The sequence below is a fragment of the Natrix helvetica genome (assembly GCF_964273705.1).
Source record: "Natrix helvetica genome assembly, chromosome: Z".
Lineage (NCBI taxonomy): Eukaryota > Metazoa > Chordata > Lepidosauria > Squamata > Natricidae > Natrix > Natrix helvetica.
In genome coordinates, this window is record NC_138554.1 from 39311865 (window position 1) to 39327570 (window position 15706).

The 15706-nt window shown below is 41.6% G+C and overlaps 1 protein-coding gene across 2 annotated transcripts in view; it reads left to right on the forward strand.

The window, feature by feature from the left end:
* The first annotated feature begins 8657 nt into the window (after positions 1-8657).
* The window catches only part of ETV4 (ETS variant transcription factor 4), a 46820-nt gene continuing 39771 nt past the window's right edge, over positions 8658-15706 (forward strand). The window contains exons 1-4 of one of the 2 annotated variants that reach the window (XM_081933547.1): positions 8658-8908; positions 9877-9988; positions 10108-10204; positions 11532-11579. In XM_081933547.1, coding sequence (XP_081789673.1) covers positions 9929-9988; positions 10108-10204; positions 11532-11579 — 205 coding nt within the window. In that variant the 5' untranslated portion in view covers positions 8658-8908; positions 9877-9928. The remainder of the gene's footprint in view (positions 8909-9876; positions 9989-10107; positions 10205-11531; positions 11580-15706) is intronic. The other variant, XM_081933546.1, reaches the window with a different exon arrangement.

A 15706-nucleotide genomic window follows, 5' to 3' on the forward strand; every position in this document is an offset into this window, starting at 1 on the left:
GTTACTTATTTGGATGTAAGTCTTTTAAAGATAAAGGAATTTGCTAAGGGAAGTTTTGACTTGTTTCTGCCTTGATCTACTTGAGATCACATGTTTTACTTTTTAAAGGTGTTCCAGCTCATCTGAAGCTGTAAATTATATTCTGAGCACTCTTTCCTACTGCAAGGATTCTGCACTTCCCTGTTTTAGTGCTTCCTGAGCTACTGCCCTTTAGTGCCCCCCAGCCAAAGCCCGCAGTTCTATCTTACAAGATAGCATCAATTAACAGCCTGATCTATCACAATAAAACTATCGCCCACCCTTAGATAAGTCTTTTTAATTGCTTTCCTGCGTTCTAACATTTTGCAGAGACTTCAGCCCTGTAAAGTTATGGCATTTAATTTCTCAAAGTGGTTGTGTTTAATGGCTTCCTTCCTGCATGCAAAGTGCCATTTGTATGATGTCACAATGATACTGCTGCACTACTAAGCAAGTAGACTGTTGGCTAAAATAATATTGAAAAAGTAGTCCAGCCCACAACTGCCAAAATTTCCAGGAGAAGGCAGGTACACTCGGGAAAACCCTTTGCCAGAATAGCTATTAGGACATTTTGAAACTGTATATTTTGAGATGGAAAAATAGGGTAACTTGCAGATGGATCTATGGGTTAATCTGAAAATGGATTTATGGGTTACCTGGATGGATGGATGGGTCTATGGATATAGTGATCTTAAGGGACAAGGTGAGAGATGCTGCCTAGATAAAAGATAAAATGGGGGAGAAGCCCACAATCACTTAAATTTCAGAGAAAAAAAAATTAGGAAGGATTCATCCAAAATTGACCAGATTGTAAAAAGAGATGATGTTTTCACACTTGCAATATTTTGTTAATGTAGTCTTATAACAAAGTAGAATTAACTCATCTAATCATCTGTCTACTTTACCTGAAAGAGCTGACAGTGGAGAAGACATGTTGCTCTGTTTATTAATAATCTACACCCTCTTTCCCAAATACGTGTCTTCCAGATATCCATGTTGTTTTAGGTCTGATGCAGGTTAAAGCTGAATTCACCTGGAGCAATTGTGAGAAGCACCTTGGAGCGTTAGTGGACAATCACTTCAATAGGAGCTAGCAGTGTGTGGCAGCCGCCAAAAAAAAACTAAGACAATCCTTGGTTGTCTTTGGTTGCATAAACAGAGGCATAGAATCAAAATCCCATGAAGTATTAGTACCACTTTATAAAGCCTTAGTAAGGCCACACCTGGAATACTGCACCCAGTTTGGGTCACCACATTACAAAAAAGGCGTTGTGACTTTAGAAAAAGTGCAGAGAAGAGCAACTAGCATGATTAAAGGCCTGAAGATTAAAACATAAAACACCAGTTGCAGGAACTGGGTATGACTACTAGCCTAGAGAAAAAACAAAAGGTCTTGGAGTTACATGATAGCAATATTCCCGTATTTGAGGGGCTGTCATAAAGAAGGGGTGGTGGTGGTGGTGTCAACTTATTTTTCAAAGCACTAGAAGGCAAGACAAGAAACAACGGATGGAAACTAATCAAGGAGAGAAGCAACATGGAATTAAAGAAAAACTTCCTAACAGTGAGGACAATTAAGAGGAACAGCTTGCCTTCGGAAGGTGTGGACCCTTCATCACTGGAGGTTTTTAAGAGGAGACTGGATAGCCAAGTTGAAAGCTATAGTCTCCTGCTTGAGCAGGGGGCTGGACTAGAAGACCTCCAAGGTCCCTCCCAGCTCTATTCTGATTGAAATTGATTGATACCAAGTTGGGAAAGATTGTGGGAATAAGCATTAGTGCTTGATGATTGCTGCAGAGTCACAACTGCCGCTGAATTAGCAGAGATTCTGATGGGAAGAGGCAGAAAATAGATGATCTTAGCAGTGACTCTATAATATGAACCATCTCCCATAGAGAGGTTGCTTAATCTCTGCCTCTGCTTTTTTTTTAAAAAAAAAGATGAATCCCTTGATTATTTCCTTGATTAAATAATGTTTTCCTTATTTTTAATGCCATTTTTGAGTAATACTCTTTTTTTCCCCTTGGGGTATAACCCTTTATTTGTGCATTTGGCATTTTGAACAAAATAAGTGGTCTTGCTACACTTCCTCCATTCCATACTAAAAAAGGTAAAGCAGCTTCTAAGTTGGACTGACTTCCTGATCCCTGAAGCTAACTTGGCAGCACTATAGAAGTGGTTTGCAATTGCCTTTATATGCACTTTTCTTTTCTTCCGGGGTCAGGCTACTCCACTGTCCTGGAATTCACAGGCAATCCTCCTTCTGGTCCTGAAACCAGGATCCATCTGGAATTTCTTTCTGAGATCAGCTACAGCCAAGGAGATTTTGCCACTCGCTGAGCCAATTCCACATCAAATTGGGGTGGGGTTGGGTGGGATGAGAGAAAGCTGTGATTTTACTCCTGTTTAAGAAAAAGGCTAGGGGCTTTTTTCTGCGCCATGAAGCCTGCCTATGATACCAAATATATTTTCTGAGTCATAATCATTTTTGTGGTCAGGAGGGCCCCACCATGCAGGGGAGGAGGTTCCGTGGGCATGAATGTTTACAAGATTCCCTCTAGCAAGGACTCCCGATTAGTATTTCACTTGGCAAGTTTCTTTCCTGCTGAGATCTGCTTCCAGATTAGAAAGCAGGAGAGCCCACTAGAGTCATCAGCAACTTCTACGCTAAGGCAAAACATGCCCTACAGGGAGTCCAGCTCTGGAATCCGCAGGAGTGGAAAGTTTTGGACAAACAAGCAGAACTCGTATTGTAGCACTGCGATGCTGCCTGCATCCCTCCGATTCCTCCTCTTCAACCCACCCCCTCAAAAACCTCCTGCATCTCATCTGCCCTGGGCGGCTAGAACAAAACAAAGCAAACCAGGGCACGAAAAACTACACCAACCAGTTAGATGACCGGATGCACTTAGTCAGGCTTAAAACTATCCCACCTAAATCAGCACAGTGAGAAAGTTAAGACCAATGTAATAAATTTAAAGAGTTTCTTTGAATGGCTAAGTATCTGAATCCAGGTAATTGGTCGTGTTATACCAGTGGTGAAATTCAATTTTTTTTACTACCGGTTCTGTGGGCGTGGCTTGATGGGCGTGGCAGGGGAAGGATTCTGCAAAATCTCCATCCCTACCTCACTCTGGGGCCAATACCAGAGGTGGTATTTGCCGGTTCTACGAACTACTCAGAATTTCTGCTACTGGTTCTCCAGAACCTGTCAGAACCTGCTGAATTTCACCCCTGTGTTATACCCTTACTTACCTTATACTTAATAAGCCATAATAACCATAACATAAAATAAGCAGTACAGTCTGGTTTTGCTCAAGTCCTACTATTTCTACTAATTTCCCCCCTACTACTAGGTATTGTAGGCCCTGGAGAGGGGTGGGAATAGAGATTTTGCAATATCTTTCCCCCAGGAGTGGGGAGGGAATGGGGATTTTGCAGTATCCTTCTCCCGCCACACCCACCAAGCCACGCCCACAGAACCAGTATTAGAAAAAAAGAATTTCACTACTGCTCCTATCTCCTATTATGTGTCCTGCCAAGGAAAACAAATGATCATCTGATGTACATGATCATCCCCTCTGCTGGTAAGATTACACCCCACTCCCAGAGTGACATGGGTAGCTTTAGTGCCAAATTCCATAGTGGCCCACTATGTGTTCAAAGCATTGCCATCCTTGCCAGTTTCACCATAGGGCTACTGGCGGTAGCTCTTCTGTGAGCAGCCGTGCTTCCTTGCAGTATGATGAGGTATGTTGGGGGAAAGTGGGTGGATAAATGTAGCTGAGGAGCTCAGGTTGAAATGGTCTTGGAAGGCAGCAACTAGTGATCAGAACAAGGGGAGACATCATTGCCTCTTCATCTATTAGTTAATTGCAGGAAAACACTGGCCTAAAATTAAATAGCAGAACAACAGACTTGGAAGGCATCTTGGAGCTCTTCTTGTCCAACCCCATCATAAGCAGGAGACTCTATACCAGGGGTGTCAAACTCAAGGCCCGGGGCCCAGATCTGGCTGATAGGGTGCTTAGATCTGGCCCATGGGGCTGCCCTGGAAACAGTGACTGGCCTGCGGTGCCTCTGGCAGCAAAAATGGAGCCTGGGAGGACTACATGCGGCCCTCCAGAGCTTCATCTTTGTTGGAAGAGGGTTGCAGGAGGTCGTCACAGCTGAAAACGGAGCTTGGGAGCCTGTTTTTGCTGGCAGAGTGCTCAGGCCGCCACAGGTGACCCGACATGAGTGATGTCGAGCTGACCACACTCACCCTGGCCACACCTACCCCAGCCCTCCGAAGTCAAACACAACCCTGATGCGGCCCTCAATGAAATCGAGTTTGACGCCCCTGCTCTATATCATTCTGGACAAATGACTGTCTAGCCCCAGGATAGCGAACCTACAGCACTTGTGCCACAGGTGGCATGCGGAGCCATTTGTAAGGGCGCACAAGGCATTGCCCTGTCAGCTGGCCAGCGCACATGTGGGTGCTGGGCAGCTGAGTTCAGCTTTTTTTAAAGCCATCTTTCTCCCTCTCCAGGCTCCAGAGGCTTTATAGGAGCCTGGGGATGGCAGCCCCCCACCCCACCCCCGAGGCCCTCCGGAAGCTTCAGGAGCTTCTCTGAAGCCTCTGGGGTGCAAAAAACGGCCCTATTGGCAAACCGGAAGTTCAAGAACAGACTTCTGGTTTGCTCGTAGGGTTGGTTTAAACCCTCCGGAGGCTTCAGGGAAACCTCCTGAAGGTCCCTAAAGCCTCCGGAGGGCCTCCAGGGGGGCGGGGGAGGCTGTTTTCGCCCTCCCCAGGCTCCTATAAAGCCTCTGCATGACACTCCCCCCTGCACTCCCCCCCTTATGGCACACGAGCCAAAAAAGGTTTGCCATCGCCGGTCTAGCCTCTTCTTAAAAACCTCCAATCATGGAGCATCTACAACTTCTAAAGGCAAGCTGTTCCACTGGTTAATTGTTCCCATTGACCGAACATTTATTAGTTCTAGGTTGCTTCACTTCTTGATAATTTTCCAAGCACTGCTTCTTCTCGTGCCTTCTGGTGCTTTGGGAAATAGGTGTACTATGACTACAACATTTCGCTTGTTAAATTTAGTCACTTTGTCAAAGAATGAAATAAAATTTGCTTTGTATCATCTGTTTTTGACAAATCTATGTTGGCTTCTGGTTATAACTTTTCTTGCTTTCTAGGTATTCACAGATCTGTTGTTTGATTATCTTTTCCAGGCTATTCCCAGGTGTTGATGTCAGGCTGATTGATCTATAGCTGTTGTGGCCCAACAGGATCCGGTTGAGCTGCTGATGGACTCGGATAGTGAGGGATCATTTGAGTCTGCCCTGGATGATGTGGAGGACCCTGTGCAGGGTTCAGATTCAGAGCAGGGACCAGAGGGGCTGGTTGGCCACCAGGAGGCACCTGAGGCATGGAGCAGTGGGGAGGATCAAAGGCAGTTTGTCCATGATGCTAGATTAAGAAGGGCTGAGAAACGGAAGCAGCAACTACGTAGGCAGACTCACAGAAAATGATTCAGCACAGATGGTTGTGGATTGGCCCCTCCCAAGAGAGCTTATAGGTGAGGCGTTGGGAGGGGACATGTGCAGGAAACAACCATTTGAATTAGCAATGAAGAAAATCCATGTATTCTAGCCGTGTCTGCTCTTGGGACTATCTGGGTTGTTTTTCTTGAACGTGAGTTGTCTGGGCCCTCAGCCAAAGGATTTGTTATCTCAGTAAATTAAATAGTGGCAAACAGCCAAGCCTGTGTTCTGGTCTATTCACAGGTGTGGAGAGGGGGTCAGAACAATAGCCATGATGGCGAAACTATGGCACGCATATCAGAGGTGGCACACAGTGCCCTCTCTGTGGGCATGTGAGCCATCACCCAAGTTCAGTTCTACTGCGCATGCATGTGTGCCTCCTGTCTGCCAGCTGGTTTTTGGGTCTCTGCTGCGCATGCAGAGGAGGCAGGGGGAGTGTGGGTGACTGTGTGCACATGTACAGGGGCCAGGGGCATGTGGGGAGGTGCACCCACCTGGGGGGGGCAGGGCACGTGTGCATGGATGGGGGTTTGGCGCATGCATGGAGGCCACATGCACATTGCATTTGGGGGGTTTGTGTGCAGGTGCGCACATTCAAGCACAGGAAAAGTTTAGCCATCACTGGTCTATAGTTTTCCACCATTTCTTTTTCTTTTTTGAAAATGGGAACCACCTCAGCTCTTTTCCCGTCCTCTGGCAGTTTCCTGGTGCTCCAGGATGTTTGAAAAATATGGTTCAATGGTTCTGGGATCACGCTTACCAGCTTCTTTGGAATTCTGGGTTGTAATCCCTCTGCTCCTGGTGATTTGGGTCAAGAGCAGTTGGATCTAAGGAGTGGGGTGGGGGAGGAAGGAGAAGAGGTCATGCTTGTGAGATATTGTCACAAGACGTAGGTAGTCCTCAACCATTCATTTAGCAACTGTTTGAAGTTCAACAGTACTGAAAAAAGTGACTTATGACTGGTCCTTGTTTGCATTTAAAACCATCACAGCATCCCCATTCAAAATTTGGATGCTTGGCAACCAGTATGCATCTACAACAGTTGCAGCATTTTGGGGTCATGTGATTGATGTTTGTGAGCTTTCCAGCTGCTTCTGAAAAACAGAGTCAATGGGAGAAGCTGGATTCACTAACAACTGAAGTGATTTGCCTAACAGCCGTGGCAAAAACAGTCAAAGTATTTCTAGCAGGAATACCAGATTCTGTAACAGCTTTGTCCCTATTCCATCCATCTGGTAAACTCACAAGGTTCTTGACATATATCGCTATATATCCGAACCAGACTGTATTGCTTTTCCGTGTCATATAATATTCTATATGCATAATTCTGTATTTATTTATTTGGTCATGTTTATGTAGTGTATATTGGAGGTGGGGACCCTTTGAGAGTTGTATGCATCAAAATTTCATTTTAATGTATGCCGGTTACTGTACATGAAAAGTGACAATAAATGTATTCTAAGTCATAAAATCAGATGTGATTTACTTAACATCTGTCTTGCTTAGCAACAGATATTCTGGTCCCAACTGTAGTCGTAAGTTGAAGATTACTTGTACCCCCTAGGTCTTATTAGATGCATTGTTCCAGGGAAGGGACCTAAAGATGCCCACTTGGTTGCAGTGTATGGGATAGGCAGAAATACCCAGCAGGAAAAGCTGGGTGGAAATTGTCTTTCTGGTGAGCTGGGCAGTTGATGATGTTGGAAGAAATGTCCTTCTGGGTTCGGCTCCAAGTGGGGAAAAAGACACTGGAGACATGGAGGCTGCTTGGAAAGATGGTTTTAATGGTGGACAGGACCGCATGGCTTGAGTCCTGAACAGAAAAGGTGATCACATGCTTCAGTGTTGGTGGAGAAGAAGAGAAGGCAAAGGAAAAAAAGGGAAAGGGAAGAGGCTTGCAGGGCTTTTTATAATCTGTTCTGTCCCACCTATGTTTCCTGTTCCTGTGTAATAAATGTATTCTGATTGGTTGCCAGACTCCCATGGGCCCATGCAAGGGCAACCCTCTAGGGTGAGTTTGAATCCAGGTTTGATTGAGTTCAGATGCCATGTGGTCAGTTGAGTAAAGGTTTATTATGCCTTAATCCCATCACTCTGGAGTTGAAGAGGAGAACTCTTTATTATGTAAAGTGGACTAGCTAGGCCTTCTTAATGGCCCATTGATAAAGTGAGGATGGACAGGAAGCTGCAGGAATTTACTTAGTTTTTAAAATGTGTTTCTCCCGTTTTCACATCCAGGAAAATATAATATTCTGCCTTTTCAATATTTCCTAGGATATTTCATTTTTCTGGGAGAGGGCTAGGTGATAACTTCCTACAATGACTTTGCCTGTTCTTACCCTCCAGAAAAACTGCATGGCCAAAAACAAGCACTCGGCCAAGTCTATGATGGATTCACTCCTTGGATTAAACTAATAAAATGCAGCTGAAGTACTGATAAGTCAATCACATCTGGAGTCAACCTAATATTTATGGCTCGGAATATGTAAGATAGACAGCTGTATCTTTTAAGCAAATAGGTGATTTCTTTTTTCCATGTTCATAAAATAAATAATGTTCTTTTTAATACATCTTTTAAAAAGCATAAATCCCTTTGAACCTATTACAAAAACTTATTTTCCACTTCTTCCATTTAGAAATTGAGTTCTAAATTCGGAGGGAGAAGGGAGAAACCCCCCCCCCCCAATTTATTGATATGTTCAAGCAAACTCAGTACAGAATGGTATATTGGTATATATGGAAATTAGCAACTTTAATTTTCTCTGGAGAGACCTTCCGTGCCCCCAGCGCCGATGGCGGCCTTAAAAACGGATGGTAAACAACTATACTTACACCCTTACTTACGTAACTCCATAACCAGTTTCAGGCCAATTAGAAAACGGATTCGATTTAAGCCAAGCCTTCGAATCTACAACCCGTGACACATTCCCTCCCTCGGCAGCCTTTTATGAATGAACTTTGGGCGCTCTTGTTTTTTTTTATGAATGAGAGTTCCAACACTGAATGAATCTTGGAATATCTCGAGCTGATTGGCTCAAAGCATTCAAACCACGCCTTATTCCAATCGGGTTGAGGGCCACGCTGAGCCTTGATTGGCTGGGCGTGTCCCAGCGAGCCTAGGGAATCCCCCCCTCCTTTCTTTCATTCACAAAGTCAATGAAACAAAGAGAAACAGAAAAGAGTCTGTTTCTGTGAAAGAGGAAACGACTGCGGGCTAGAGGCGGGAGCAACTCCACACGGCTCTGTTTTTTCGCGAAGCAGTATATTCTTCTTGCTTGAAATCAGCTGCCTTGAGGCGGGGGCCAGCAGGAAAGACCTGAACTGACCCTCCGCGTTTCCACTCTGAAGTGAGGTGAGGAAAAGATAGGTTTTTATAGAAACTCCTTTATTTCACATACTTTTTAAAAAGTTGGGGAGGGGGCGACGGATGAGGATTTTTTTTAAGAGCCATGGGGCCTAGTGGGTGCTGGCGAAGCAGGGCTGCTTTTGTAGAGAGAATCATATCGCAAACACGGGCAAATAAGAAGATCTAAAGGTCGAAGCCTTGGGGAAAAGGGCAGCCGAAACAAACAGAGGGGTATCTGAAGCTGGAGAGATTTAAACCTAATCTTATTCCATATTGCAACGAAGTCTCACTGAGGTCAATGGGGTTTATTCCCCAATACAAGATACATAGGGAGGTGAATAATGAAGATTGGCTTCTTGAACTTGCGAAGAGGAAAAAAAACTGGGCAGGAGTTGGTGGTAGGATTTAAACTCCTGTCCAGTGAGATGGGCAAAGCAGAGGCTGAGGGCGGGGTGGAGGAAATTATAGGGCTAAAGATGCAAAAAATAATAATAATATCCAAGCACCCAAAAAAGGAGGACGTGGAAGGACACTGCAGGAACACAGAAGGGTGAGAAAGTTTGCAGAGGATCTGAGTTTTGAAAGTAGACTTTCGGTTAAGGATTGCATCCATCCTTCACTAGGCATTTCGTTACGCCATCCCCTGCTGTGCATTGGATCCATCTTCAAGATAGCACATGGCTCATAAAGGCTGGAAATGTGGGGAGTTGTAATCCCAACAGATCTGAAAGCGTCAGATTAAAGGACTTTTCTTCTGAGGAGGGGAGCACCTTTTCAGTTTTGGCATTCCAGCAAGCAAGAGTAACGGGAGGGTCAGGGAAAAGGACCCGAGCCTTGGTAATCCACTTAAGAGACCCTTCTTTCAGATGCTGCTACAAATTGCATGCAATAAGGAACTTATCACAAGTAGCATTTTAAAAACTTCAATCTATTGATGCATTTATTTATTTATTTATTTATTTATTTCTTTACAGCTACCTGGTTGATCTTTCATTTGCCCTCCATGCCTTTGAGAAAGTTGCATCCATGACTGATGGGAGGATGAAAGGATATTTGGACCAACAAGTGCCTTACACTTCTGCACAGGTGAATGAGGGGCGGGAGTTTGCCCTTTAAGGCTTCTGTTTTTTTTCTGAGCAGTAGTTTGAGCGCCTGGTACAGTAGTCTGTCTTATATTAACTTTAGTGCTGTTTGTCTACTTACAGAAGCCAACAGGGAATGGAACTATGGACAGCAGAGCTCTGATGGCTTCACGGAGGAAATCTATGGACCCAGGCGTACCCCATGTCCCAGATTCAGAAGGTGTGTGTGTGGGGGGGCAGGGGCAGATATGGAGGGCATCAGAGGCGATCCTGTTCCAGAGGTATTCTAGCTTGAAGCTTCAACCTGATTTGGGAATGTAATGATATCCCAGTGCAATCATGCTTCCTTTTTTGCAAACAGGGAATAACACGGTTTTATCATGGACCCAGATTCCTTAAAGATTAATGTCCAGTACATGATCCGCTAAAGACCATTTTTGGTTCTTTGATTTTGGATAACTGAAACTGACTTGAATAATCAAAAATGATGTTTCAGAAGATGTACCTTCCTTCTTTGCATAATCTTAGTCTGCAGCCTGGATGAGAGCACGTCATAATTGCTGCAATGCTTACCTAATGAACAGGATAAGGAATGTTTGGAGATCATCTCTTTGTCTTGGGAGAGCTACACCTTGAGGATACAGATTTTTTTTTTACAGAACCCTCTTGGTGGGAAGCAACCGTGTTCTGCTTCCATACTACAAAGTCCTTGGACCACAATCTAAGAGAATTCTCTTAAGAACCTCTATCTTCCTGACTGTTAGCCACCATATATAAAATATTTAAAAGGTTAACATTCTCTTTTTAGCTTGAATATTGATAATTGGGATTTTTTTTTAATCAATGGGGACAGAAATGCCTTTTCTTTTTTTTCTTTTAATTCTGGAAAAAGTTTATTCTTAACAGCTTTGAAATGAATCTTTCATAATTCTGCAGTGGCTAAGGCATTGGATGATTGCAGGCTGCATAGCTGCTTTCTATTTTAGTGAGACAGTTCTGAAAACATAGATTAGTTTAGAAAAATCAATTTTACCTGACCAGCCTTTTTTTCCTGTGGGACTAGTGTAATTGTGAAGAAACAGCTGCTAGAGTTGAGGAAAGAGCTCTTTTTATTACCATTTCGGAGAGGACTTAAACAACATTATTACTCAGGTTAGAGTTGGATGTTTTAGGATTGTGAGCTTGGAATAAACTGCCCTGAATTTAAGAATGTAGTCTCTTAAGGATTGTTCCTGGTAGGGCTATTTTGGTCAAAGGTTTGAAACAAAACTGTTTTGTTTCATGACATCCTTAGATTATATTGGGCTTCTATAATGGATTTGGGCCTCCTTGCTATGTCCCTTTAACCCAGTGTTTCTCAACTTTGGTAGCTTCGAGATGGATGGACCTCAACTCCAGCTTGCTTGCTGGAGACTTCTGAAACTTGAAGGCCACCAGCTTCAAGCTGCCAAGATTGAGAAGTGCTGCCTTAACTGTTTCTTTCAAACATTCTCCACTGCTCCAGAACTACTGTTCAGTGATATCATACTCTGCTCCTTTCCTTGCAGATCTCTTCCTTGATCTAAACCAGTTCCAGGAAACTTGGCTGACTGAAGGTAAGGCTATCTTACCGGATCTTCCTTTGTTTGCTGCCTCTTTCCTTGTCATGCCCATTATCATCTTTTAAGTATCTTTCCTTTTGCTTCCATCTGCTCTCAGTGTAACTGAGCCTGAGTAAATTCAAGAATATGAATGGCATCATTGTGTTGGTATTTGCTTATGAAAGGAACTTGGCAAAGGGCCTGCAAACTTTCCAGCCCTCTGGAGTGATGACTGTTGACCAGTGGAGCTTCCCCCACTTGCAAAAACCCATAGAGCCCCTCCCTGCTTTAAAGCTTTTGAAGCACGGTGGTTTGAAAATGGGACTTGCCTTAGAACCTTGTTGGTTTTCATTACTTTCTGCTCTTTCTTCCATTTTTGTCAACGTTAACCTGGGATGAGAAACCTCAAAACTGCTCATTCCCTAAGTGCCCAATTAAGATACATAGTAGCTAATTGCAGTTTGGAAATGGATTTTGTATTTTGTTCTTGAAAGTGTGGATCTGGGGACATGGCATTTTGAAAAGGTTACAGAGGCTATCTGTGTGTTACTTTACATATATTGTTCCTCTGCTTCTCCGAAATTGGTGGAGCTGTCTGAAACCAGTGCAAAAATGGAGTAAAAGTGAGCAGTTGATCAGCAGTCAGATTTTTTTTTGAAAAAAGTATATAATATGGAAGAAAGAATTCCATATTCATGTAGATGTTCCTGTATAATTCTTTTTTTTAAAAAAGTTAAGTAAATACTGTACTTGTCAGCCCAACACAGTTTGGTGATGGCTAATCTAGAGTGTTGCTAACAACTTTTCTTTTTGCAGCTCTGCTGCCTAAAAATTGAGAATTTGCTATTGTGACAGAGAAAATGAATATCCTAAAACATTGCATTTATTTTTGATAGTAAACTTCATGGTTTTAATGAAAAACTTGGAAGATCTCTATAACTCCAAATTGAGCCAACTTAAGCAAGAACATGTAATTATAGAATTTTATTTCCTAATCTTAGTATAAAATACTAAGACCATACTAATGCTATTGACGGCAAGAGGTAGGATATAGAATTGAAAACATGCACTGGTAGTCCTTAAAATCACAACCATAATTGAATCTGGAATTATGGTCATAGGTCATGTTGGTCATTAAGCAAATCACCATATGACCATCCCTAATTTTAAAACTTTTTTTTGGGTGGCCATTAAACAAACCCATTGTCCACAGTCTGCTTTTTTTTTTGCCAGAAACTGGAATAAATGGCACTTTCTAGTAAAAAAAGTAGTAAATCATGGTCACATGACTGCAGGACACTGCAAACAGCTGTACATTTTGGATGGTTTTCTGAAATTCAAATTCAGGCTGTAAGTCTTTCATAACTTCAAACAATTCCTAAGCAACTGGTTATAGGTTGAGGACTTCACACACATAACAGTGAAGACTAAATGCTTGCTTTCCTCTCTCTTTTCCTTAAAGGAGCAAACAAACAAACAAAAAAAAACCTGAACATGCTTAGAATTGGATTTGAATTCTGAGATCTTAAGATTTGCCGTTTGCAGCAAATAATTTAGAACAGACAGGAAAAATGAATTGTTTTTGTGGTTTTGTGGTTAAGTTACAATAACTTTAATAAAAAATAAAAGATTTTTTTTCCAAATCAAGATTTTTCTTACATTTCATGGTGCATATTATTAAAAGTGGGAACAGTTTACTCTTTATTTTGATACTTTGCATATTAAGATTTGTTTATTTAAGTGATTTATATGGTTAAACAATCTAAACTAAGGTTCCTAGAAATGCTACCCCCTCACCAATATTCATCTTTTATGTTAAAAGAATCGAAACAGAATAATGTAAATTCTGAAACTCAGATGTGTGAGATTTAAACACTCCTCATTCCCTTCCAACACAGTTGGTACTGGATTATCCCTCATCTAGAAGGAGCCAAATTGATAACCAAGTTCTTTTATATCCTTTAATGAGGATATTAACACTTTGGAACAGCTCAGCAGTTTTAAAAAATCAATAAAATAAAATAAAAACCTGGACTAATCTTCCGCAGACTAAAACAGAAGTTGCCCCAAGCCATTATCTTGTTCATCGAGGCTTGCTGGAGAATTATCTACAAGTCACATGGTTTACAAATGTAGATAATCATGTGAGTTATATAGCCATGCATATGCAAAGTTTAGAGCCAGTGAAATGAAACAAGATATGTTGATATATCCCTGGATTTCAGAGCTAGATAAGTAAAAACTATTGCAAGTAAACAAGCAATTGCATGCATGCATAATTGCATTTTGAATATCAATCTAAGATTCTAATTGGATCTAGTGGAAGAGAGAAATTGCTCAAATCCAGTGTTTTTCAATCTCAACAATTTTAAGCACGCTGGCTGGAAAATTCTTGAGAGAGTTGAAGTCCACAAGTTTTAACATTGTTGAGATGGACAAACATTGCTCTACCCGTCTCTCCAAGGCCATTTAATATAAATCTTTGTTAAAAACTAACCTGTGAAGAAATGTTTGTCTGCATTTCTAAGTTACTTTCAGAGGAAGAAAGGTTCTCTACAGTTAGCATTAAAATACAAGTTACCATTTGCTTCATTTAAAAAAAAACACCCTTTAATGAAATGGACTAGCAGAGAAAGGCATGAATAATTTTCCTTTTTCATTAACCTATTCATTTTATTTTATTTTTTAATTTATTAAATCAATAAATTGATTTATGAGCCTATCTCATTATGGGGCTACTCTAAGCAGCTTACAACAATAAAAAGAAAGAAATGAAAAGAGTGAAAACAAAAGTAAGATAATAGAACAATAAAATAGTGAAAAAACCCACATTGAGAATACATATAGTCTTCGACTTACAACAATTCATTTAGTGACCATTCAAAGTTACCACAGCACTGAAAAAAGTGACTTATGGCTGTTTTTCACTCTTACAACCATTGCAACATCCCCATAGTCATGTGATCAAAATTCAGATGCCTGGCAACTGACTCACATTTATGACAGTTGCAGTGTCCAGGGGTCATGTGATCAGCTTTTGCTACCTGACAAAGTCAATGGGGAAGCCAGCTTCACTTAACAACCATGTTACTGAGTTAACAACTGAAGTGATTCACTTAACAACAGTGGCAAGAAAAGTTGTAAAATGGGGCAAAACTCACTTAACAAGAGTTTCACACGGGTGGTGGTGGAGGTAGAGTCTGCATTCAACACTCAAAGCAAGGCTTGCAAGGGGGGTTGGTGATTCTCTGTAGTACTCAGTTAAGATTGCCTTACAATTTGAATAATCTTGCAGAAATTATATTCTTGATCTGTTGGGAAAGAGGATGCAAACCTATTTAGGAATGATATGCCAGGGAGGCTACTGTAAGAGTAGAGATATGTGTTTGATGGGAGTGGTGGCCACAAGCCAAACCCACAGGGAGCAATGTCTATGCTGTGACTGCTACCTTTTGTCTTTATTCAGCAAAGTTGGAAACAGGTGGGGGTTTTTTATCTGTTTTTTTTAATTCTGCTCTGACAACATCAAAGGAAGAGAAGGCTGAGAGCTACTTTAGGGATGCAGTGACTTGAATAAGGGGTGCCATCTAGCCACTTCTGAAATATGTCTTATCCTATTTGCTTCCCAAACTGAGTCAAGTATGTTACTGAAGTTGATTGTGTGGTCCAGGATGGGTGGTAGAATGTGCCGGAGTTTTATCTGAGAGTATAATTGTTTATCCTCATAAAAGGCATTCATAGCAGAGATGAGATTCTTTACTTGAATTTAGATGGGTATGCTAAAGACTCTTAAATTATCTCTGTATGAGTTTGAAGCTTTATTTTATCTTTAAAAAAAGAAGTGTAAAATTACATTAAAACTGGTTGGAATAAAGAATTATCTAGCAAGACTTATCTAGCAAGGGTCAAGTTCTCTGAAAATTTACAGGGAGGACATGATGGATAGAAAGATTCTCCACTGCTTACTTACAGTTATTGACCAAAATCTGTATTTTATAATTGTATTTTCTTTAGCCTTTGGTAAAAGGGCTGGAACCATTGATATTTTCCATGAATTATTTCCACAAATAAATTGAACAGATAAAACATTTATTTATATCCCACCTGTATTATATTTATAAACATCTCAAAGTGGCAGACAT